Raw genomic sequence first — 25,159 nt, 5'->3', positions numbered from 1 at the left:
GGGACACTGAATTCCCACACCCCAAAGGATGGTGGCAGTGGCTGCACACCAGAGATTCCCAGCTCGCCTCCCTGCCCACTGTATCCCTCTCCTGTCCTGTCCCCACAGCCCCACGGGGAGCTCAGGTTGAGGTGATTAACCACTGCAAGGCTGTTTCCTCCTTTCCAGCAGGAAAATACCACAGGAGTGTCCAATGTGGAAACTCTTACAGCTCGGTCAGCCACAAACACGGGGTGAGTTGCCCACTAGTCCTAGAACAAGGAGCCCAGTGCAGGTGATGGTACTCCATGGAGCACATGGAAAGCAGGACTGGCTTTATATAAATATATTTCTGTACAACATCAGAATTTTAAAGACCCTTCTATCAGTTTCCTGCAAATAGCAGTCTCTTGCCAGAAAGCAGAATCCTATTACTTACCCATATATTACAAGCTCTTAGAGCAGAACTCTCTGCAGTTAATACATTTCCAGGTTTTTGAAGGGATTAATAAATTATGTAAAACTATTCACAGCACCTTGCACAGTTTAGATCAAGCAGGCAGACTTAGAGGGATGCTTAATAATTTAAGGATTGCCACATTGCTCTTTTAAAGCTGTGCACAACAAACCTCTCTCCACGACACTGCACGGTGTGTCTGCCACAGGGAGAGAGCACAGAGAGAAAATCTGCATGTGCTGCCATGAAAATATTAAACAGATAAACAACTACAACAGCAAAGATAAAATCCTGCTCTGAAACTGGGAGTCCTTTTGCCACAGAGGAGTTTAATTTAAACTCCCTTACCTGTTTAATTTAAAGACTGTTATGCTTTGACACTGTGCAAGGTAAAGCTGCTTCTCTGGGAATCATTTCTCTTTACTTGTCATTTTTCTAAAGGTCTAATTACAGCCCCAAGGCTGGATCCTGCTGGGTGCACAGGGTAGTTCTGTCAGAGCTCTGCTCTTGCTGCTGTGTCTGCTGACTGTGGGAGTCTGTCATGTGAGACCCAGGTTAAACCAGTGTCGGTGTAATTTCCGTGGATACCAATGAAAACTGAAATAAAGACACAGCGTTCAGCAGCCTGCTGTACCTCAGCAGAAATTCACTCTCCTCCTCAGACACCAGAGTAAACGGTGCAGAACCTGGCAGATAAGTCTTTAGAAATTTTTAACATAGCTATGAAGATGGATTAAAAAGTTCCTTTTACAAGGAGAAGTGTTACCTGAGGATCTGTGCGCAGCAAACAGCACAGATACACAGCTGGGAGTTTAAGTGAAGTAAATAAAAAATGACAATGGATACAAAATGCATTTTTATAAGCTGCCTTTTCTCCTTGGAGACAGTGAGGTGTGCTTACAATGGAAAGCTCATTATTAAAATTTCATTTTGCTCTGTCACTCAAGCTTTGTGGGGTTAAAATCTAAATTATTCTACCTTCACCAAGAACTGCACTCAGAGCTCAGCTACACACAGACATCAAAAATGCTGTCAAACAGATCGCATTTTACACAGTTCTGTTCTATTGTGTTCACTAACCTGAAATTACAGCTACAAAACACTAAAGAAAAAACTGGTGGGATTTAGAAATACAGGAGGAAGACAAGCTACTTTTAACTCACTGCTGTTAATAGAATTAGCTTTTAAACTGGTAACTTAACATAAAATACATAGTGTTTCAACAAGAATACAAGTAGCTGAGTATCGTCACATTTTAAACTGGTAACTGTTACTGAAAAGTAAAATACATAGTGTTTCAACAAGAATACAAATAGCTGAGTATTTTCGCACTACGTTGCTCAGGTTTATTCATTTTAATATATTGTTACATTCACATTTCACGGTGCACCTTACCTGGTTCTGCCATTCCCCCTCTGCTGGTTTAATGGCAGGTTTAAGGTTTGTCTCTGCAGTTGTTCTGGGAGCCTTGGGGATGCTTTAAATAGAGCGATATTTGGAATGTGCTGCAGCTGCCTGGCTCACTCGTGCCAGGGTTTGGCTCTATGCATGCAATTGTCTAAAAAGGCAGGAATTCAGGGGATTCAGGGTTACCTCTGCCTGGTCCTCCAGCTGCACATCTGTCTCCGAGCAAAGTGAATAAAGGGGGCTCAGTTTTTGAAGGGGGAGAGAAACAAGGGTGAAAAGTGCTCTGTGGTCTCTTTATAGCCATGAAACACCACATGGTAAGTTCAGATAATATTTATGACCATCCACATATTTAGAGCGTGACAGGGACCCAGTTCTTAATCCCCCACATCTCCTCTTGTCCCTCTCCTATCAAAACCCAAGCCAAGCCCTACTCAGGATACTTCTGCAGTTATTAGTTCTTTCCTAAGCACCACCAGGAACCTCATTCTGCACAAAGCACAGAGGCACATTCAGCTCCCTCCCCCTGAATGAGTACAGGGTACAACCACAGGTTTTCAGCACTCCTGGGGGAAGTGGACAACAAAATTCCAGGAAGGAATATTCCTAAAACAATCTGAGAATTATTTTGTCCTAAACAGGATAAATTATTGCAAACTGTCTCTAATTCAAAGGAGAAAAAACATGGAGACAAGTGCCAGATCTGAGCCAAAAGCACAAACTGCACAGCGGGTCATGTCACAGCAAAGGGGAGCTGCGTGTGAAGATCCCTCAGAGTGATCCTGGGTTTGACCAATTAGCAGGAAAAAGTGTTCTGGGGAAATGAACCAAGTGTGCAGAACACTCAGAGGAACAGCACACATGCCCTGATCCAAAGGCTTTCCCTCAGGAATGGGAGGAGACTTTCTCCAACATTCACCAAGTTTATACACAATCCCATCTCAGACCTGTGCCTGGAGATTAAATGAATCAGGGATTCTTCCTATATTTCTGAACTGGAAAAGGACAGAAACGGCTGCTCCAAAGCCATTCCAGGTAACAGGTGCAAGGATGATTTCAAGAGATCTAATCTGGATGTTCATATAATTGAGAGGAATTTCTTGTGGGCTCCCAGAAGACAGGACAGTGCTCAGAAACACATTAAGCAGACCTAAAAGAGATGATCACTTTCTTATCTGCTTGTTGATTAAAAATGAAATACTTTACACTAAAGAAATCAATTATCACCTTTACTCAGAATTGCTTCCCCTCATACAATGGCTGTGGGATCACATCTTCCTTGGAGCCTCTATAACCAGCCCAAAGAACAGGAATTAAACCAAAGCCAGATTCTACAGCACCAGGTGGTAAAAATCCTGGCTTTTCATACCAACACAATCTAACTCATCCTAAAGCAAGTTTATAACTCAAGTATTTAATTTTGAAAGAACTAGAGCTGGTTATAATGGAAGTTCAATCCCAGTCCCTCCCAAGGAAGGGGCTGTTCCTGAACACAGGAGCTGCTTCCCAGGGTTCCCTTGGCAGTGCCCTGCCCACTGTGGGCAGAGCAGGAGGGGGCAGGTACGTGCCCCAGCCTACACCTACAAGACAGGGAGGGGCAGCCTTCAAACATCCACAGGAAATGCAGTTCAGTGTCTGGATATTTTTACAGGAATAGTATTTTTGTCCAAGATGCAGAATGGGAACCGTGGGCCCCGGGCTGCCATGACTTGTGCTCTCATCTGGAATGTCCAGGCACAAAGAGTGGCAGTGGAATGTTTTCAGTACAGTCATATGCATTGGTGTGATGAGTGTCTCAGGAACACTCTGACACCCACAGGGGGGGAGCAGCACTGAGCTCTGGCCACACTGTGCTGAGCAGTTGTTTTACATCAGAGACAAATTCAGCCCTGCAGAGATGGTTTATTGCACACAATAAACACTCCCTAGGCTCTGGAGCCCGGAGGGAATTCTAAGATGAGGATTCCAGAACAAGAACTGAAGCCAAGTCATGTCACCTAAGGAAGTTTTCATCAATGGCACACAATCACAGACTGGTTCGGGTTGGAAGGACCTTAAAACCCATCCAGTCCCACCCCCTCCCATGGGCAGGGACACCTTCCACTAGCCCAGGTTGCTCCAGACCCTATCCAACCCAGCCTTGATATACCTTGATGTCTCTACAGCTGTTTTCTGCCACTTCTCTGCATTTTTGAGCAAGACAGTTCTCTTTAAAAACTGCCTGTCTTTCCCCAAACACCACGTAGGGAAGGTGATTTCATTGCTGCTTACCCAAAATAAAACTCGGTTATAAAGCACTTTATTATGCTGTGCACAATTCAGCCCATCACAACAGTCTGAGACACAAGAACAAACTGTGAGCCTTGCTGTCTTGGTCTGGCTTTGCTATAGAGCAAATCTTTTTGGATAAGATCCAATTTGCTGCAAAAAGAAATATGACTCTGTGCAATATATTTATTGAGAAAGCCATCTCTGATACAATGACTTCCTTGGCTGCACAGCTGTTCCCATAAGAATCCTATCTGGTTTGGTTGTGCTGATTATATATGTCCATCTGATCTCATGGAAATAATTTCCACCAGGAACCATGTATTCCTGACAAGACCACCTGATCTTCAGGGATTGGGATCTTTCCAGGTCCAGTTGCCACAAGCAAGGGCAGCGAGTCATTGCTGCTCTGCCCAGCTCTGGGCACTGCTGCCCCAGTCCAGCTGCACCCACAGCCAGTGCTGTCCTGCACGTCCTGAGCAGGGCATCAAGGGCATCAAAGTTGTAACTGCAGCAAAGAGCAGAGTAACAATATAGACATTATTTTAAACAACACATCTTCTGATTGGAACTGAGGAATGAACTGCAGACATCAATCCTACAATAGAGCTCAGTCCAACAGACAAAAAAAAAAGCAGGGGGACAGTTTCAAAATATAAAAAAAACAAGGAGAGGACACAAGGCTTAAGAAAAAACTCAGATTGATCTGTGACAAAACACATCTACTGCTTTGCTGCTGAACAACAATACACAAGAAAAACAATTCCCTCATTTCTATTTGTGTTTCAAATTACGTGATAATTTCTGTATGTTCTTCCCTCTGAGTTTGTGCTGGGACACTGAGATACTCCATGTCCAGAGTTAGATGGGGAGTTGGGTTTAGGAATTAGATCTCTTTTTTAGCCCCCAGCTCACTGAGGTGCTCAGATTGGTCTCACTTCAGGAACCTTTGGAGCAGCCTCCTTGACTTCATTTCCATTAACTGCTCGAGGCTGGGAATCACTTCAAATGCTTTAAATGTCTTCAGTGCTTTAAGTGAATGAGGGCCAAAGTCAGGAGGAGGAACTGAGGCAGCAGAGCTGCGAGGCTTCCCGGGAGAGAAGCAACTTTAAGGGGAAAAAACCAGTGCTGATGTTTTAGAAAATATTCCATTCTCTTCTTCGGAACCACATGGGCTCTGCCAGAAGGAAAACCAAGCAGCCCAGCTGCATTCCTTGGCTGGCAGGTTCAAAGTCTGCTCTGCCCAGCGGAGCCGCGCACGGCGCCGGCCCCGGGGAGCACAAAAACCCTCTGCAGGTGTCTGAGCTGTGCCAAAGCTCTGGGGAAGGGCTGGAGGGAACAACATCCCTACTGCCTTCCAAGCATCCCACCTCAGAAGCCAAAGTGCTTCGTTGCACTGATCACTATCTTTGGCTGTTCCCTCAGCCCACAGAGGAGCTGTGGGAGCCTGGAGCCTTCCTCTGGGAGACTGAGCCATCCTGTCTGAGCTGTTTAACCTCGGGAGACTGAGCCATCCTGTCCCAGCCCTTTAACTGCTCCTGCCCCAAAACTGCCAGGGAGGGAGGACCTGGGGAGCTGTCAGTGCTCCTCCATCAGCCAGGGACCCTCAGCTTCTGCCCTGGAGCATGGAGGGGACCAACAGCTGAGTGCTAATGGAACTGTAAAGGCTGGAAAAGACCTCTACAATCGAGTCCAACTGTCACAGGAAGTTAACATGCAATGAGGTGATTAAAGCCAGAGTCCAATCCTAAAGAAAATGGGAACAATCCAGCCAACAGTGGCAGAAATGTGACCCAGAGCCCTTGAACAGGCAGGATGGTTATGTAGGAGCTTCCCTGTGGGATAATCCAACCCTGGGCCACGCAGCTGACAGGGCCACTGAACCACGTTGTTGGGAATGGGTTTTCCTGTAACATCACCGGGCCCAGATCTCCCATGAGAACCCTCAGCATTGCCCCTGTGCCCACAGAACCCTCAGCATTGCCCCTGCCCTGTGCCCACACACACAGAACCCTCAGCATTGCCCCCGTGCCCACAGAACCCTCAGCATTGCCCCTGCCCCGTGCCCACAGAACCCTCAGCACTGCCCCTGCCCCGTGCCCACACACAGGGGCTGTCAGGCAGCACAGTCTCAGCTGGGTGGGGTTGGAGCCACCCCCAAACCCATCGAGGTGGAGTTGGGAGCTCTCCTCTCCCCTCCCCAGCCGGTGCCCCTCTCGGGCAATATTAAGGAAAGCTTTGGCTGTAAACGATCCCACAGCACCTCACTGAGAGGCAAAACTTCCCCTTCTGCACCAGAGACAGGTTTCCACACGGAATGCTGGGAGCACAGCCCAGAGAGCAAATATCAGCTGCGTGGAAACAACCCCGTGGATGCATTTCCTGGGCTCTTTCTGCTGAATCCCAGAGATTTAGTGCCTGGTGTTTGGGAGAGAACTGTCAGAACCTCCCTGACACACCACCCACTCTGCAAAGCCAGTTGGCCATTTTTGGTGTTAAAATAGCCAGTATGTTGAGAGCACGTCCCAATCTTCTTCATTTCACCAGTACCCAGACATTAAATTCTAGAAAGCTAAATTTCTGTCTTTGTTACTGTACTTGTAATCCCTGGAAATCTGCACACAATGCAGCAGGCTGGCAAAGCAGGGCTTTGTTTTACAAGTTCTACGTGAGCCATATAAATAGCTGCAGGCTAAACTGCTGTAGAGGAGAGGAGGGGGACAGACCAACTCATCTTCACAGAGGGAATGCTCCAAGTAATAAAATCTTTACAGCTTTGTAATATTGGTATTAATTTTTAAATCACATTTCTTTCTTTCAGTTGAGCTTTTTCCTTACCCCTGATTTACTAGCAAATCAAAAGGCACATTTAAATGTCTTGAATTGTTTTATGACTTTGCCATACTCTCCTGTGACATGCAGACTAACATGGGAGAATATTAGATTTTTGCTTTCAAGAAATAGGTTTATGTGTGGAAAACCTGTCTAATGAAACGCATTTTATTATTCACACCAGTCTTAGCATTTGAAAGTTCCCTTAGAAATTTCCAGGCATTACTTCTACTCACATTTACATCAAGAAAATAAAAAAGGCTGATTTATTTGATAACTGTGCAACTGAAGACCTGAAAAAATCCACGTATTAAGCTAGTAAATATTTAATTCCACAGACTTTCCCAGGGCTTGGGGTCTGCACATCATTTCTCTTGGCAGAGAGAAGTATCACTCACTGAGTGCTGAGATACCTGCTAAAAACCAGCTGCAAATATGATGGAGGAACTGCTCTCTGGTGTCCCATCGACACGTGCCATGGGATTGCTGGACTAGTTCCCCACTGCTGTCTAAAAATAACAATGACAACGTGGGGTCTGCCTTTGTACAGCTCCATTCCACGGCAGCTGAGCGATGGCAAATCCATCCTGGCTGGCACAGGATAACTCTGTGGAGGCATCTGCCTGACACAGAACTGATGGGCAGAGCCCAGTGGGATCTCCAGCACGGGGCTGGAGGTGACTGCAAGGTGACTGCAGCAGGAGCAGTTACTGCTGAGCCCTGGCACAGCCCAGCCCAGGGCAGCACAGGGAGCCAAGCATTTGGAACTGCACATTTTTGGAGCCACGTCTGACCCAGCACCGCTCACCTTCCCCTGAGCTGGACTGACACTGAACCCCCAGAGCTGCCAGGCCCAGGGTCAGCCACAGGACAAGGTTCAGATATTTCAAATAAAAACTTCACCCGTTTCTTCCTCTCCAGTGATTATTATTCTGGAAGGACACCCAGCCCACCACACCCCACAAATCCCCAGGCATTTATGATTTGAGAACTGGCAGCTTTCTGGAGGATGTGTGTTATGATTTATACATTACTGCAACCAGTTGGTGTGGCCTTTACTGTCACAGCTGAAGGAAAATTGGCATCTTCTTCAGAATTTAAAGGCATTTAGTATGTCACTTGGATCCCAACTTCTGGACCAAGTTAAAACTCAAGTCTTACCCTGCTGCACTTCTGCTGTGAAAGGCAAAGCTTCCTTCAGAGGGTGGCTGAGGGGGGGAGGCAGCAGAGCAGGAGGCAGGAGCAACATGGGACACTCCAGCAGGGATTTTACCAGGATGGACCTGGGCACAGAGATGGGAACAGCTGGATATTTGATCACAATTTTGGTTGTTCCTTTGTTCTGGTTCCTGAAAAACAAGGGACTGAACTGCTCAGCTGGGACGTGTGTCCTGGTTGTTGGTCCAGCCCTAAATTTCCTGGTTGAAAACAACTCAGAGTGAAGATGCTGCATTCCCAAACAACCCCTGGCCTGTGTGATTTCAGCTCATGTGCTGGACAAAGCCAGTCATGGGCAGAAAACATCTTTATTTGATCTTCCTGTGTCCTCTGAAAGAACATCAACTCGTGCCAGCAAGGAACACAATGGCAAAACACAAACTGGCTAAGGAAAAAAGATGTTCATTACCATAAGTTGTGAAAGACTTTCTAAAATACCATGTTTATCTAAGATTGAACTCATTTATTTCTTGATCTGCCCATTCCAGTTGACCACAAACACTGGATAAAATGGAGCAAGATGATTTCAATGTCCTCTTATGAACAAAAGGAAGCATTTCTTAAAAATCTTTTAGTCTACATTTTCATAAATTCATGGAATGGTTAAGGTTGGAAAAGACCTTTAAAATCATCAAGTCCAACCATCAGCCCAGCACCACCATGTATGAGAAAACTACAGCTCAGCTGGGTGTCAGCCAGCCCTGGAACCTGTGCCCTAAAGTCTCCACTGCAAACTGCACCTTCCCCACAGAAACACCCACAGATACCCTGCTCTTCTCTGCCCCTGTCAGCACTCCCTGCCCTTAAAAACCAGCAGAAGTAAGGCTGGGACAAACTTCAAGCACAGAAGAAAACAACTTGTGATAAATCAAAGCCCCAGTCGGGTCAGCAGAGATCCCCCAGAGTGTCCCAGAGGACTCAGCCCTGTGCACACACATCTGCAAGGGCAGAGAGCTCTGCACTCTCCAGACTCACCACTCCAAGGGCCACCTGCATCCCTGTGGCCTCGGTGCCAGGCCTGGCACTGTCCCCCTCAGGGGACTGGCTCGGGCAGCCACTCAAGCCATCCTCTCCCTGCCTTCCCAGGCGGCTCTGGCATCAGCTTCCCTGATCCTGGACCTCCATGGGGATGATCCCTCCTTTTGCAGTCCATCTACCTGAGGGAGAACGTGAGAGGGATCTTTGTTCCTTTCCTTTTCTAGAGCTTAAATATTCCTTTTTAAAATGAACCCTCTGAGCTGGGGGAAAAAAGCATTTTTAAAATGACAAATCACTTAATTCAAAAAAGCTTTGCAAGCCTTGAAAAGTCGTTAAGATATGACCGAGTTTTATCTGACCAGAAATAAAGTTCTCAAAAGCATTAAAAATGGACATCTTCATGCACAGATTAAAAAATTATCTAATTTGTACCAATAGAGGCAGCTTTAGGAGCAAGATATGGCTGCAACCACCGAGCCCTTCAGCAAAGGTGTGTGAGGGAGAGCAGCTCCTCCACTGGTGCTGCAGTTCCCTCTGGTGACAGCCAGAGCAAACTCCTGTTTCCAGGGAGCCAGGATGCTTCACAGGATGCTCTGCTGCACCAGCCCTGGGGCTCGGGGTCTGTATGCACAGAGAAGGGGTGGGGTTGGTTTTTTAAAGAAGCTAAATATGCTGTATTTAAAGCATTCCACAGGAAAGGGACATTTCACGTTCCGGGGCTCTGGAAAGGCTCGTTTCTCACCCTGGGTTGTCTTTGTCCCCGTCCACATGAACCCCACAACAGTAACAGGAAATGAAGCACCTGAACCCCCCTGCCCTCAGCCTGGGGAACCTCTGGGCACTGCCAGGGACGCTCCCCAGTGACCCAGCCCGGGCACTTTGGCTGCTGTTCAGGCCACGCAAGGAGCAATATTTACAGGCAGGAACATGGATTTTGCTGTTTGTTTGACATTAATTCTCCCTGCCTTTTTCATTTCTGTAGGCTCTTCACTGAGAATGTATTTTGCCACAAACTAAGCTCCCAGAACTGACAGGTTTTTTATTTTGGAAGCTGGTTCATGGAATGGTTTGGGTTGGAAGGGACCTTAAAGCCCATCCAGTCTCACCTCCTGCCATGGGCAGGGGCACCTTCCACTACCCCAGGTTGCTCCAAGCCCAACCTGGCCTTGGTCACTCCCAGGGAGTGTTACTGACTCCCAGAATCACAAACCAGGAGACAACACAGTCTGATCAGCCGTGTCCACACTCCTTAAACCTGGGCAGCACCACAGGCTGGGCTGTGTCCTCAGCAGGAGCCACAAACCCACCAACCCCTTCCCCCCCATGCCCAGGGCACAGAACTCCGGGGATTTGTCACTGCTCAGCTTGGACTGAACTTTGGGCTCTCAGCAAATCACCCAAATCCTGCAGGACCTGAGGAGTGGGAACCTCTCCTGGAATCTCTCCTGCTCTGGCAGGGGTGGCTGCCAGCAGATGGCAATCCCTTCCCACAGTCCTGGGCAGCCAGGCCAGAGTCTGTCTCAGTGTTTAGAAAAAAAGTCATCTGAATGATTAAAAATAAAAAAAAAAATTAAATATTTCTACAATTAATTATATTCCATAATGTTTCCATAGGAGAAATTATTTTGTCCTGGATTTCTGGATGCAAACCTCTCCCCTTGGGATACAGAGCCTACAGACAGAAAACAAAGAGCCAGCTCTCCCTTCCTCTCTCTCCCACCTCAGGGATGTGTCACAGTCACAGACACCAGAAAATAATTCATAATAATCACACTGTGAGAAAAGATCAACACTGGGATAAGAGCTCTTTCTGCAACAGCTCTGCCCTGGAAAACATTTCCATGATCCACATTTCTGTTACACCTCTTCTCTTAACCCCTCCCTGGTTTTTAGGGAGCAAGGAATAAACAACTGAACTCACCTGCATTTCCTCAAAGAATCAACGTGTTTTGCAACACACCCCAAAGGGGGTCACAGGTGAAATTTCCCCAAAATTGGTGTTATTTTTGAAGGCAGATGGGTTCATAAAATCCTCATGTAAAATATAAAAGGCCAGCAGTCATTTTTGTAAACCCTTCCTTGCACACAGAAACTCAGCACTTTAATTACACCATCTTTAAGTTAATTGCTGCAAAGTGCAGAAATTACTGGATCAGTAAAAGGCTTTCCTCAGATTCAGTTTATTCTTGGTTCATTGAAATTAATCTGAAATAAGCTATCTTTAAACCCCATAAAGAGCATGTTATCTTTTGTAAGGGCTTAAGTGCTTTAAGATTGTGCTACAGTAACAGGGCAGGCAGCAAAGCCCCAAGGCTGGGGAAAAAAGATACCTTTGATGATTTTCATAGGGGTACAATCTCCAAAAATAGGCTTTTAATAGGTTATCTTGAGGTTTGAATTTAAAGCAAAGTCCATGGAGAGATTGCATATGGGCTGCATGGAGTGAGTGGAGGAAAACCCCCCTCTGGGCTGGGTCAGGCACTGGCAGACAGCAAGAATTCCAACTTTTCTGAGGGTGCTCAGAATTACTCATTCTTTTCCACCTGAGCACCAACCTTTGCTAGTTCAGCAGGTGCTCTGAACTGCATCGAGTCTTCCAGATTACACAATCGTCAAAAATACTGAAATCAAAGTATTCCACGTGTTACACAAACAGCTACAAACATCACCAACCACCAGCAACACTTTGGAACACACTAAAACCCCAAACAAGCACAAAATCCCTTCCTTCTCCTCTCCAGAGAAACTGGTGCTGCTGATCATTGATTTGAGTGTATTCTGTGAACATCACTAATATTATTATTATTATTATTATTATTATTATTATTATTATTATTAGATACATTCCTTCATGCAAAATGAAAATTCTAAGATCCTGAGGCTTATTTTTGTATGAGCATTCACATGGGAAGGAAATCAAGAAAACAGTTAAATTTCCAAATAGCTTTGAATTTTTCAGACACTCCCTAACTGATTTTCCCCCCAGGAGTTATTTCTGAAAAAGCAACATGAAGTTTAAACACTGTCAAATGCCAAAGGATGTTTTCTTCTAAATGAATGCTAATTAAATTAGTAGCAAAGGTAATTACATTGATTTTAAATTCTGGTTGTATTACGTGACATTCAAATGGAGACAATTAATATGCAGTATCATGTCTTTCTGTATTGATATATTAGCATATAATTCTTAATTGTGTAAAGTTATTAAATTAAGGATCTATAATGTTCTGATTGTCTCCTTGGAGTCTCTTTCTGCAGCTCCTGTGCCTTCAGCTGCTGCCTGTGAAGCCCCCAGTGCCAGGTCCTGCTGCCCCTGGCACATCCCACAGGTGACATTCCATCCTACAGCAACAGGGAGGGTGGGGAATCCTTCCCTGGGAGGGTGGGGGGACCCTGGCACTGCTGCCCAGAGCAGCTGTGGCTGCCCCAGCCCTGGGAGTGTCCAGGGCCAGGTTGAAGCAACCTGGGACAGTGGAAGGTGTCCCTGCCCATGGCAAGGGATGGCACTGGATGGGTTTTGAGGTCCTTCCAACCCAAGCCAGTCACTGATTCCATGACAACTGTGGCCCAAATGCCCACGTGCTGCAGCTGCAACATCTCCCTGAGGGAGAACAAGGGCAGCACAAACCCTGACCTTCAGATTCAGCCAAATCCTGTCATGACCTCAAACGTGCCAACAAGTGTGGCAGTGACAGCATAAAAAACTTGCTTCAAATAGAGTAAAATAGCCTAAAAGCCTGTTCTTTGGCCTTTGTCCTGTGCCTGACAACTGCCCAGCTGCCAGCTAGAGAGAGGGGGGGCCTTTGTGCCACCAGCTCATCCCAAAGCAGCCCCTCACATCATGTGGAAACAATTCCCAGCCCTCTGGCTGGACTGCAGCTCGGGCAGCAGTGGATTCCTGCCCCTCATTGTCACCTGTGGCACGAGGCCTCTTCCCTGATTTGGGGTTAGTGACTGACACTGTCCTGTGTTCCAGGCTCACACACAAGGCTTGGGGATGTACAGTCTATTTTTGGGTGACTTATTTTCAGTTTGGCTTCTGTATTACACTTATTGCTGCAAAATCCCTGGACTGCATTTGCCATTGCAGTGCTGCCACCTCCCACCCCATCACTCCAAGGGCACCAAGTTAAGTGTATATTATATATATGTATATAGGGGTCTCTAAGATCACAGTCTTGGTCTTTTCTTTGCTCTGCCCTGGACTCTGAAGTGGAATTGATGACATAAGAAAACCACCACAACTGAGACACCTAAAAATACTATCTCTGTCTCCCCAAGGTAGTCAACATGCTTTAAAATGTCAATAAATGAATTTTTTCCTATTAAAATAAGAAGGTCTGGATGGTTGTCTCCGGGCTGGTCAGTAACACTGACAGCAGGAGCTGGTTTTGGAGCTCCTGACTGACTTTCATGAACTTTACAGGAGAGTCTGAGCCTTAAACCACAACCATTTCTATTCACTCTGGCAAATCATTTCTTTCCTTCCTTTTCTGGCTGGAAGGAGGAGCTCCCCCCCCCCCCCCCCCCCATCTGGGTACATCCACTGAGCTCCTCACAACAGCATCTCACCACAATATCCAACCACAGGACAACAATCTATGGGCACCCCCACCAGTGACACATCCCAGACACAGGGAAGCAACTGATCCCCTCACCTTTAAATGCTGCACCTGTAAACGCATTTTAAAACTTAGCATGGGATAATATTAACAAATTCCCAGTATTGCATTTATCCCTCATTTAAAAGGCTTAAGATATTATACCCCTTTCTCCTTGTATAAACCAATTGAAGTTATATAATGTATGTGGATTTACTTTGCCCCAGTTCCAGCTGGCAATATATTGCTAAGCCAAGGCTGTACAACTCCAATTTGGCAGAAAACAGCTGAGGATTTCATTACACGTCAAAACTCTCAAACTGTTCTGAATATTTCAAATTAAAAAGGCAAACAGAAAACAACCCTTGTGACAGAATGATCCCATTCCATTGCCTCGCTCATGAATTTATATTGGGGGCACATTTATTGGTTCTTTTGCTGCTTTTCCACGTGTGTATGTGCAGTTTGTGGTGACAAGCCCTGGGACAGGGCTCCAGGAGCAGGGACACCCACAGAGCTGCTCCTGCTCTGCCCAGCCAGGGGAAAAGCTGCAGCCCAGCCCACAGCAGGGACAGGCAGCGCCAGGGGAAAGAGGAAGGAGAAGAAGGGCCATGGAGCAGGGCCCTGGGTGATGGGTGGGAGGTTTGCTGTCCCCAGGCAGGACTCTGGGGTGTGACCCAGGCCAACATGGGGCTCTCCAGGCTCACAACAAGCAGCAGAGGAATATCTGGAGCAGAGCAGGTTCCCTTCCAGCCACCTGAGGGACACCACTGCCCCTTCAGCCTCTACCAACATCTCCTTTGAATCACAAAGGTGTGGAACATCAGACTGCTCATTGCCCTGCAGCTCAAGGGCAGCCCTCAGGAAAACACCAAATCCACTCCTTTCCAGCCTCATCCTTCCCTGAACTCACGAGGTCAGTGTTGCCTGTGGGCTGTGTTTGTGGTGCTGCTCTGGCCAGGTTTAGTTTGCCTTATGCCATTGCACTGCTCAGCTACTTCCTGGCCTGACTTAATCCTCTCAACAGCATTTTTTTAGCATAATTAGAGCTGTTCACTAATTTGCTGCTACAGTTGATTCCAAGTTCATGGAAGGAGATACCAGAAGCACAAAGACACTCGGACTCTCCACTGCCAATGTGAACAAATATCAAGGAGTCTCTAACAAATCATGTTAGTATTGAAATCAGTCAGCATATTGGCTCTTTTGGGAAAAATATCTTCATAATGACATAGATCTCAAACTAATTACCGATCTTAAATTATGGGACTGCCTTTCACCAAACAATGCATCCCAAAATGACACACTCTAGCTGATGTTTATGTTCTCATTTGCATACCCATTAGTTTCAGTGCTTTAGGAGCCCCTGTTAATGCTGTTGACAGACAGGCAGAGGATCATTCCCCTGGGGTGGTTCATCCCCCCTGCACAGTGCCAGGGGCACAGCACAGCTGTCACATGCCAGCTCTGTGACAGACCCAGTGTCTGATGCACAGACAGAACCACAAAGGTCACGGGCACAGGTCACTGCAGAGGGAAGGGAAATCCAGCTGGACCACTCCCAAAATGAAAGCCTTTTCTGTGTCTGACCCATCCTCCCTCACACACAGAGTATCTTAAATACAAACCAGAGCATGTGCCAGCACAAGGAGTGCCATGGAATATAAGCTCCCAGTGTCTCTGGACTCCCCTCACTCCACCCCATTACCTCTGGGTGCTCACCCAGCCCACTGTGCACTGAGTTCAGCAACAGCAGCTGCTCCACGAAAACCAAACAAACCCACAGCATTTCCTTCCTTATTAAATCTCTTTCCCAGCTTGTCTTCTGGATTTGTTAAACAGCCCATTGCTGAGTGATCCCTCTGCACACTTGGGTATCGATGCATCCTGAGCCCGGGACTGCTCCCCTGCCACAGCTGCTTTTGGAAGGAGAAAAACAGGCATTGTGAAGCTGATCATCTCATCTTAAAAATTAATGTAAGCATATAAAGCCTGGAATCCCATCATTCCTGGCTCAGCAGGCAGTGGAATATGTTATGGAGCACTGCATGGTCCCCCATGGGGTGGGGACAGATGGTTTTGGGAAAGAAAGGAGACAGAGCTGAGCAGGGTACAGAGAGATGGAGGGACATGAAGCAGTCTGAGGAGCAGCTGTGCTTGGCCCCTGGGACAGGTTCTGTAGGAGAAGGGCTGGATGAAGGTGGTGAGTAGGAACTGTGGCCACTTTGCATATTCTGGGGAACAGAAATGGCACCAAAGACTCATCGATACCCCTGACCCCATCCCTGACTGGTATTTTGGGGGAACAGCCTGCTCCACCCACTGCCCCTGGTTTGGCAAGCTGCCTTGTAGGAAAGGAGCCAGGGCTGGCTTGAGAGGGAGTGAGACAGCACCAATTCCCCCCAGGCCACTCCTGGGACAGCAAGAGAACAGTTCTTCACACAGTCTGTGTCCTCCCAGCAGTGATGGGACACCCAACTCCCACACTGAGGCAGGAAAACCTATGAAATACCTCAAAGGAGCAAAAGGAAGGTTTAGTAACTCTGTGTCAGGCTGCAAAGCTGAGCTGGGACCAGACTGAAGTGAGGCACAGAGCTCCCCACAGAGAAGAGACAGGGCAGCAGAGCCACGTGTCTGTGACAAACCCCACCTGGAACTGTACAACCAGCCCAACTCCAGTCCAGTATCCCAACTGACTTTTAGGTACTGCCCAAGGTTCCTTGGCTTTATAGAAACACATTCATAAACCCTCCCCTCTGCCAGTAAAATGCTTGTAAGAGTAAGGGTGGCTCAAATCTGTCTAAACACTTGTCATTTATTAACTTGCTTTATGGCACCAGCACTACTGCTACAAGGAATTAGTCATTTATTTAGTCCTGACATTTCCTCTCCTGTCATAAAATTCAGCCTTCTGTATAATACAGAGCAAATAAAACAATTCCCCTGTAGCTACTCAGACTTGAAGTGGAACAATTCTCTGAACAAGACCATGGTTGTGTGGGCTGAAATCTTCCAGAACTGCAGCAGGACTGAAAAGTCCTACTGAAATCCATCCATATTCATCATATTTGTTATTTGTGTCTCCTGGTACGTGACAACTCATTGCATCACAAATTAATGGATTTGCATTGCCAGAAATACATTTCCCCCAGCACTTCTTTGCACACATGGATTGATTCCTTCTCCCTCCCAGCTGGACCAGGATTGCTGCCACACAATGGGGCTGTAAACAATCTTTGTACATACAAGTCAGACTTGCACATTCTCGGGGTTTTATGATTCAGTAAAACACATTTTGCTACAGAATCACTCATTTCCTGGCTGGCACAGGGACAGGTGCTGGACATTCCCAGTGAACACGGTCTGAGGAGTGAGCCAGGGCAAGTCAAGATAAGGAGCAGGGATCATCCATGGTCTCTCCTTATGGGAGAGATTTTACTGCTGTTTCACAGAATAATTTGCTCCACATCCAGGAAACATTCCCCCTTCAGTCTGCTTCCCTCCACAAAGGGATGCCCAGGACTGCCAGAGGTCAGGGCAGCTCAGCTCCCTCAGGGACTTACCCTGGACACTGGAATCACTGCACAGATCCCAGCTCTTGAGAGGAATCCTCAACCACTGCCTTCCTGCTTCACAGCCAGGATTGAAACTGAGCTCTTACTTAAAATTAAAGAAATAAACCCCAAATATTTTTCTCTTCTGCCATATCCCAGGATTAAACACACTGCAACCCTCTAAGCAAAAGCTGAGGAAATAAATTCTCTCTGAATGTGAATGTAGGGAACCAAGGATGACAACAAAGTTGTTGATCACCCAACTAAACTAAAGCAGGACTGTGTGAAGTACACTTAGCAAAATACTCAGCTCAAGATGAAGGAATCCTGAAGAAAGCCAGGGTTCACTGCACTGATCCAGCAGAGCTCCTGCCTTCAAACAGGACCCAACACACTGCAATCCTATCATCGTGGGAGTAACTAATCATGGGAAGTCAGAGGATACAGACTTTTCTAACCCTATCCAGCAGTTCACAGATTCAAATATATGATATTTTCCACCTCCTCAGTTTCTGACATTTCCAGGTACAGGACCTCTTGCCTCTGTTCTACAAAGAGGAGAAGAGAGTTGCTGGACCTGATGATTTTATTGGCACATACCCTTCATGTTCAGAGCAGGGGTTGTTGGAGAGGGGCTTTTGAGAGTTAGCCTTTGTTTCCAAATGCAGATCCATTCATGTTTATCCCACTGAATTTTAATCTGAGTACAATATTCTGCATATGCCACTCTGATTCTTTGTTCCAGTTTCCCAAAAGTAAAAAGATTTGACGAGGGGCCAAAAGAGGCAGAAATGTCTGAGCGAGTTCCAGCTGCACCTAGAGAGCTCCTGCCTGGCTTTGTGAGGCTCCTGGTCTCCATGGTTACAGAAGAGTTGAAAAATAACCATCGAGTGTTACCTTAAATGCTCCCATCCAGAACGCAAAGCAAACCTGCTCAGCTGCCCCGCTCTGACAGCCCAGCAGAGCGTGGCTCTGCTCCCTGGGCTCCAGCCCTCCCTGCGCTGTGTGGTGCTGGACACTCCCCACTTGCTCTGGGCAGCCCAGATCACACCCTCAGCAGCAGGGTCAGCCCCCAGGGCACCCCAGGCACCCCAAACCTGGCCCAGCCTCACCCCTGCTCTGCTTGGGGGGAGAGAAAAGCCCAGGCAAGTCACACCTCCCCCAGGGGCAAAAAGCGCCTGAGGGAGCGGCTGGAAAGCTCCAGTCAAGCCCTGTGTCAAACCCAGACCTGGGGGCTGAGAGCTGCTCATTAGGCTGAGCACACAGAAGGTACAACACATGCCTGCAAAGCTGAAGCCACCCCACAGCTCGCTCCAGGATAGAGCACATTTTGTTTTCATTTGAAAGGGCAAAGAAAAAGTCTTCGATTCAAAATAAAATAAAAAAACCCCAACCAAATAACCAAACCCAAAAACCCAAACCCAAATCCCCAACCATTTCAGAGGCCCCAGTTCTGCCCCACCCTGCTCAGTGTCCCAGCTGTCCCTGGGATGGATCCCGGGCAGGAAGGGGCACCCACCATGGAATGGACTGACCCTGCACACCTGGTTTGACACAAAGCTCATCTCTACCACCACATATTCAACCCCTCTTTGGCTCCTTCTGCCTGCACCCGGGGTGTGAACACGAGCAGCAAACACGTGTCACCCAGGGTGGAGGGCACTGACACAGACATCCTGCCAGGCCCCACATGTGCCACCCAGCACAGCTGACTCAGGCTCTGGCTCCTGAAGGTGCTGAATGCCTTGGCAGGTCAGCTGTGTGTTCCTACCAGCAACCCCCCCACTGATCATGGTGCATCTTGACAGTGTAATAAATTCACCAGTGCAAAGTGACACGTGCCAGGGCTGCCACGTGGGCAGCCCAGTGCCAAAAAACCCCAAACCTTTTAACAACTGGACGTGGCAGTCAGTGCTCTGGGCTGGTGACAAGGTGGGGATCGGTCACAGATTGGGCTGGATGATCTTGGAGGTCTTTTCCAACCTATGGAGAGATTTACAGCTTTTGCCAAACCAAACTTTGCTGTGTAATTCTGGGCAGATCAGGAGCTGAAGAGCTGCCTTTGTCAGGGGGGGCAGATTCACATCAGACGGGCAGCCCTGGGCTCCCTCAGCTTCTGAGGGTCCCCATCCATTCTGGATTGCTGTTGGTAAGGTCTCCAATGATCTCTCTTTCTTTTTTCTCCCTTATTTCTTTAAGGTTAAGAAAAATCAGCTGCCAATGCATTCAGTGGCTGGCGAGCCAAGCCCTGTCAGCCCGTCTGCCTTGCTGTGAAATATTAGTAAACACACGCTTGTGGTAACACGGCCAAGCTTAACAAGATCTTCACTTATTATCCTGTCATTTTTGGTGGGAGGATATGGCACTGCTGTCAGATCCATCTGCTCAATGCACAGCCCATGCATAGAAATCACCTCGTCTCACACATGGGGAAGGGTTTTGGAGAAATCTGAAGCTGAGAGTGAAGGATGAATAGAAGATCTGTTCATAACAAGAGAGAACTCAATTTAGATAATTTACTGTCTGAGAGCAGCCAGGGTTTGTTCTGGTGTGGAGGGGATGAAAATCTTGTCTCTCTGGCCCAACACAAACAAGATTTGTTGTGGACTGCACAGATCAAAAGTTCTCCCCAGCTGGGATCATCAGAGAGATACAGGGAGGAGGCAGAAGAGCACTGCTGGGAACTGCCCTGGAAGGAAAGCCTGTAAGAAGGGATCAATTTAAACATTTTTTTTAATCAAAAATTGACAAATTAACCTGATCAGTTGTCATAAAAATCACTGCTAGTGTAGTTGGAATAACTTCCTTGGAAGGAGTGGTATGGAAAAACTAACAAAAACTAGAGAAACTTCAAGAGATAAATATATATCCCTATTAATATTCCATTGTTGTTTATCCTGTTACATCTAAGAGGTTGAAGGAAAGTTGCTGGGCAAGAGAACAGTTGACTGAATGGTCTCCCCAACAAAAGCAGAAGGTTTACATTGTATTCTGCTGGGGGGTAAAAACTGGGAGCTGGTAAAGGGGTTATGTTCCTGTTCCTTCTGCAGAGCAGAGGTCTCTGCAAAATCCAAACTGGAGATCATGTTTCGGTCCTTATCAATCAATCAGTAATGGTTTGACTAATTCTGAAACCATTTCAATACAAAATGACCATAAACCCACTGAGCAACAGCAGCCTCTGCCCTGAGTGAGCCTGGCAAGGCTTCCCTGGAGCAGCTCCCCAGAACTGCCATCACTGCCCACAGTTCTGCCACTTGAAAACAAATGAAAATACATTTGATGTGTACGACCAACAACTCAGAATTTTGGCCTAATTTATATTCTTACACAGCTCCAACCAACTGCTCAGAGTTACCCCTTTTCAAGCCCCCATTCAGAGCAGGACTCAGCTGCTGCTGTACGAGTTCCTCCTGCTGAGCCTTTGGCACCTCCATCACGTGCAGCAGAAGGTGCTGCCAAACCCATGGCAGAGAGGAGCCATTTCATCTGGCTCTGGACCCAATCCCTCTGCACCATTCCCAGCAAAGACCTACAGCAGAGCAGGGCCTGCTTCCCCCTGGCCTGAGGATGGATGAACCCAAATTACTGGCAAAAGAATCATGTCTTTTGAGTAAAAAAAAGGGTTTTTCAGCAAGGAAACCAAAGAGCCAACTTTTGGACGTGTGTGGATCAGCCCTTTTCCCTTGGTTCCTGCTGTCACATCCAGCAGCATTCCTGCTGCAGGGCTGGCTCAGTGCCTGGCATGGACACTGAGCGTGGAGACCAGAGGCAAACGAGGCTGCTGAGGATTTATCTTTCCAATTAAAAACTATATTGATTAGTAAATCTTGGTTTATCTCATGAAAGCACACACTGGCTTCAGGGAAACATGGAAAGATGAAGTCTCACACTGTTTGGATAGGGAAGGTTCCCACTGCAAGAACAGCCTCATGGCTCTGGTGTTCCCACAACTCCAGGCAGCAGCTTGAAGTCTCAATCAGCTTTAGAGAGCACCCAGTTAAGAGCAGTCACCTTCCACACCCCATGCAGGCAGCCAGAGCCTGGAGCCAACACACATCCAGGTGGGCTGAACCTCTGCCCACCCACAGATCAACCCAGAAGCTCCTCAGGATGATCTTCCAGGATTAGGAATCAGAATCATCACAGAACCTCAGAATGGCCTGGGTTGGAAGGGACCTCAAAGCCCATCCAGTCCCACCCTGCCATGGGCAGGGACACCTTCCACTAGCCCAGGTTGCTCCAAGCCCCATCCAACCTGGCCTTGGACACTCCCAGGGATGGGGCAGCCACAGCTTCTCTGGGAATTCCATCCCAGCCCCTCCCCACCCCCACACAGAAGAATTCCTTCCCAATATCCCATCTAACCCTGTCCTCTGGCAGTTTGAAGCCATTCCCCCTTGTCCTGTCTCTCCATGCCTTATAAACAGTCTCTCTCCATCTTTGCTGTAGCCCCCTCAGGCACTGCAAGGCCACAACTCCGTCACCCCGAAACTTCTCCAGACTGAACAATCCCAACCCTCTCAGCCTTTGCTCACAGAAGTGCTTCAGCCCTGCAGCTGATTAATGCAAAAGCCTAATTTTATGCAAATGATATGCACAATGAGGGGTTCACTCAAGCTAGAGGAGAAAGGTGAGGGTGCAGTTAAATACCACTGCTATTTATTTAAATTAATTCAAGCAGCACATGCACCCTCACCTTAAGAAAGCCAGGTATATTCTAAATATTTAACATCTTACTCCCAAGACAAAATAAATACAAAAATATTAATGACCACCTTCCTTATTCGGCACCACCTCCGTTTGGAAATCAGACATGGAAAAGTACACGAAACCTGAAGCACATTTTGAATCAAACTCCCATCTCTGCTACCTTTGGAACAGCTTTAGATGGACCAGCTCTGGGCAAGCAGGCAAGAAACAGACCCCACCCCAGCACACATCTAAAGCAACTCCATTGACTTCACTAGTTACACCCCAAAACTGCACTAACTTAACCCAAATTTGGCACTCAGTTGTGTTCCTGTTCCCTCCTTCTGCTGAACTCTGCACGGCAAGAGGATCCACTCAGATGAAACTAAATTTTCATTTTACTGAAAAAATACTAGTAGTGCTGGCAATAAGAAAGTCAAACTAACATGACTTGCAGCACTCTGCAACTCTTAGATTCTGTTCTCTCAGCAGTGCTCATTTGCAGAACTTCACTGAATTTACAAGTATCACTTTAGAGAAATATATCTTTAACTGAATTAAGATTTTGACTATAAATGTTTATGATGTGAAGCACTAAATTAAAGAATCCACTTTAAAAAGTCTGTAAGTTAAATGAGTGCTTGAAAACTAAGCATGAATTAATCAACTGCTTCTAGACATCTGTCTCCCTTAAGAGTGTACTTCCTTAAGACTATAACTCCTTAAAATGGGATCACACAAATAGTGTCTGACTCCACTGACAAATTCAAGTCTATATCCAGATGTACCTTAATTAACCATCCATCTAATGCCATTACAGAACACCACATGGACTGGGAAGAACAGAGCTCCAGGGGAATCACTGTCACATGAAGGCTGTGGAGTGGATCTAATGCAGGGCTCTGTCCCTAGGGCTGCTCCTAACGGGGAAACAACAAATCCCAGCCCGGCTGCAGGAATATTTTATCCAACAAATCCCAGCCCTGCTGCAGGAATGTTTTACCCAACAAATCCCAGCCCTGCTGCAGGAATGTTTTATCCAACAAATCCCAGCCCCGCTGCAGGAATGTTTTATCCAACAAATCCCAGCCCCGCTGCAGGAATGTTTTATCCAACTTGGGGGGTTTCTCCTGACACCTTCTGCTCTCTCGTGAGTGGGACCAGCGAGGTGCTCCTGGTGGCACAACCTCAAGGATGCCACACCCCTCTGCCCTGGGTACAGAGGTGTCCCCAGACCCCTGTGCTGAGCCAGACCCAAAGTTTTGGGCTGTTGGACACCAGAGTTCCCACCCTTGGTGTCATTTTGTATGTGGTTTGTTCCCTGCATGTTGGGATTAGATCACGGCATCCCTCAGTTTGGAAAAGACCTCCCTGGTTTGAACATGAAGGAACTATTGTCATAGAGTCTGAAATGGAAGCTCACATTGCTTTTAAATGCATACACCAGGAAAAATGGGATTTCTATTTATTTGCAAGTGCTCAGCCATGCAGCCAGAGGAAATTCAGGCCATTCAGAGTCTCCAACTCCCTTTTCACCATTCCTTTCCCCTGTGTCTTCACTGCACACAGACACATGGAACCAAAGTGCAGGGGCAGGCAGGGGATCCGTGGGACTCACCTGCAGAGAGGCTCGTGGAGCTCCTCAGGTACAAGCCCTCCAGAGACTAAATTCACACACTAAAGATGACATTTCCACTGCCCTGGCTTTCTACACACACAAAATTCCACCTCAACCAGGCCAGCCAGGCTCTGCTCATTTTCATTTCTTTCTGTCTCAATCAACACAGGACTTTAAAAGATAATCTCTGTTAGAAATTCAACCTATTTCCCCCCCTGCATGCCCAAGCAGAGCTGTGACCAGTGTCATCACTTTGTCCCACTGTGTCGTGTGTGGGACTGAGGGTCCTGCACCTTGTTTTCCCTGCTGTCAACAGAAGCAGCATCAAAATCTTATCAAAACAAATCCAAACAAGTATCAGTCCAAGAACAAAACCAACCCAACATGCTTGGGGGGGAATTCTGGGCTGTTCTTTCATGAAATGTTCTTTTCTTTTATAACCTCATCTCATTTAAGAGAATGGGAAGCTCACAAAGGAAGCCCTCTGAGCAAAGCACCAGAACCTGGGCTCCTCTGCCAGGAGTGAGGAATGTGGAAAGGATCCCCAACACCAGGAGTAGTTGGTATCACTGTTAAAAGCAGGGGCAGCAGGTATTCCAGTAAGCAATCATATAAAGGTAATCAGAGACTCTTACAGCTCTTGAATTAAAAAATACGTAAATTTTTTAAAATAATATTCCAATCTCAGTTTTGCTGCTATTACCTCTTCTTTGCAGGTTCTTGAACAGCTCAATTTATGCCTTCTTTCATACATTAACAAAGCAATCTAGGCCTGCTAACCCAGGCTGTGAGCCACCAGCCTTTACTAGGCAAAAATAACTGCTTGTTCTGCTGTGGTGCACTCTGCACCAAAACAGCCCAAGACCCATCCTAGATGGATTTTCAACAAGCTGTAGCCTTGTTCATACATAATTTAATTAATCTGGGGAAAGGACTAAGAAACAAATGGCCCTATAAATGTCTCAAGTGCAGACTGCTGGTCTGTTCCACCCATGTGTCTGGAACTCCTGGCTCTGTGCAGTGCTCCTGGTGATCTATGGCCCAGATGTTCACAGGGGCTAAAGACTGAGTTCAGAAAGTGCTTCATTTCTGACTCCAGTGTCCCCCCAGGTTATGATCCAGGCTGGGGAAGGGGGCATTCCCAGCTTTCCCAAACTCTCCCATTCCTATTGCTGCCCAGCACTGCTTGTGGAGCATCTCAGCTCGGGTGAGATCTGAGCCCACACTCATCCCTGCAGCACAGACCCAGGGGACACAAACACCCCTGACTGGAGTGACACACACCAGTGCACAACCCCCTCCCACAGCTCTGGGCTGGGGCACCAGTACTCACCAGAACAGCACATCACCTGGGGGTACAGGAGGATCAGCAGGGGCTTCAGGTATCCCAGGACATCTTCATGGCAGGATCATCCCCACTGGAGCAGCTGGATTGGCAGCAGGTAAACTTGTTTATATCCCTTCCATTCCAGGAAAGAAAATTAAGCTTGTTCATTAAACTAAAAACTGAGGAAATATGATATATTGATATCTATTGATATATATGATATAAGTG

The 25,159-nt window shown here is 47.0% G+C and overlaps 2 protein-coding genes across 13 annotated transcripts in view; both read right to left on the bottom strand.

Moving 5' to 3' along the window:
* The window catches only part of LOC113949207 (sarcoplasmic/endoplasmic reticulum calcium ATPase regulator DWORF), a 26,531-nt gene extending 1,504 nt beyond the window's left edge, over window positions 1-25,027 (bottom strand). For 2 of the 4 annotated variants that reach the window (XR_003528381.1, XM_027647512.1), the window contains exon 1: window positions 8,105-8,308. Coding sequence is in view for 3 of the 4 variants with exons in the window: in XM_027647512.1 (XP_027503313.1) it covers window positions 8,105-8,192 (88 nt within the window). In the remaining variant the exon portion in view is untranslated. Of the gene's footprint in view, window positions 1-1,831; window positions 2,627-8,104; window positions 8,309-24,937 lie in introns of those variants that run through there. The other 2 variants (XM_027647515.1, XM_027647514.1) reach the window with 2 other exon arrangements.
* PLCH1 (phospholipase C eta 1) overlaps window positions 8,326-25,159 on the bottom strand; it is an 83,484-nt gene continuing 66,650 nt past the window's right edge. For 6 of the 9 annotated variants that reach the window (XM_027647501.1, XM_027647507.1, XM_027647509.1 and 3 more), the window contains one exon: window positions 24,996-25,031. The gene's annotated coding sequence lies outside the window, so the exon portion shown is untranslated. Of the gene's footprint in view, window positions 9,319-24,937; window positions 25,032-25,159 lie in introns of those variants that run through there. The other 3 variants (XM_027647506.1, XM_027647508.1, XM_027647500.1) reach the window with 2 other exon arrangements.

Source organism: Corapipo altera, unplaced genomic scaffold, assembly GCF_003945725.1.
Source record: "Corapipo altera isolate COAL_440 unplaced genomic scaffold, ASM394572v1 113, whole genome shotgun sequence".
Classification (NCBI taxonomy): Eukaryota; Metazoa; Chordata; class Aves; order Passeriformes; family Pipridae; genus Corapipo; species Corapipo altera.
Note: the sequence above shows the minus strand (reverse complement) of the source record. Positions and strands in the feature narration are given on the sequence as shown.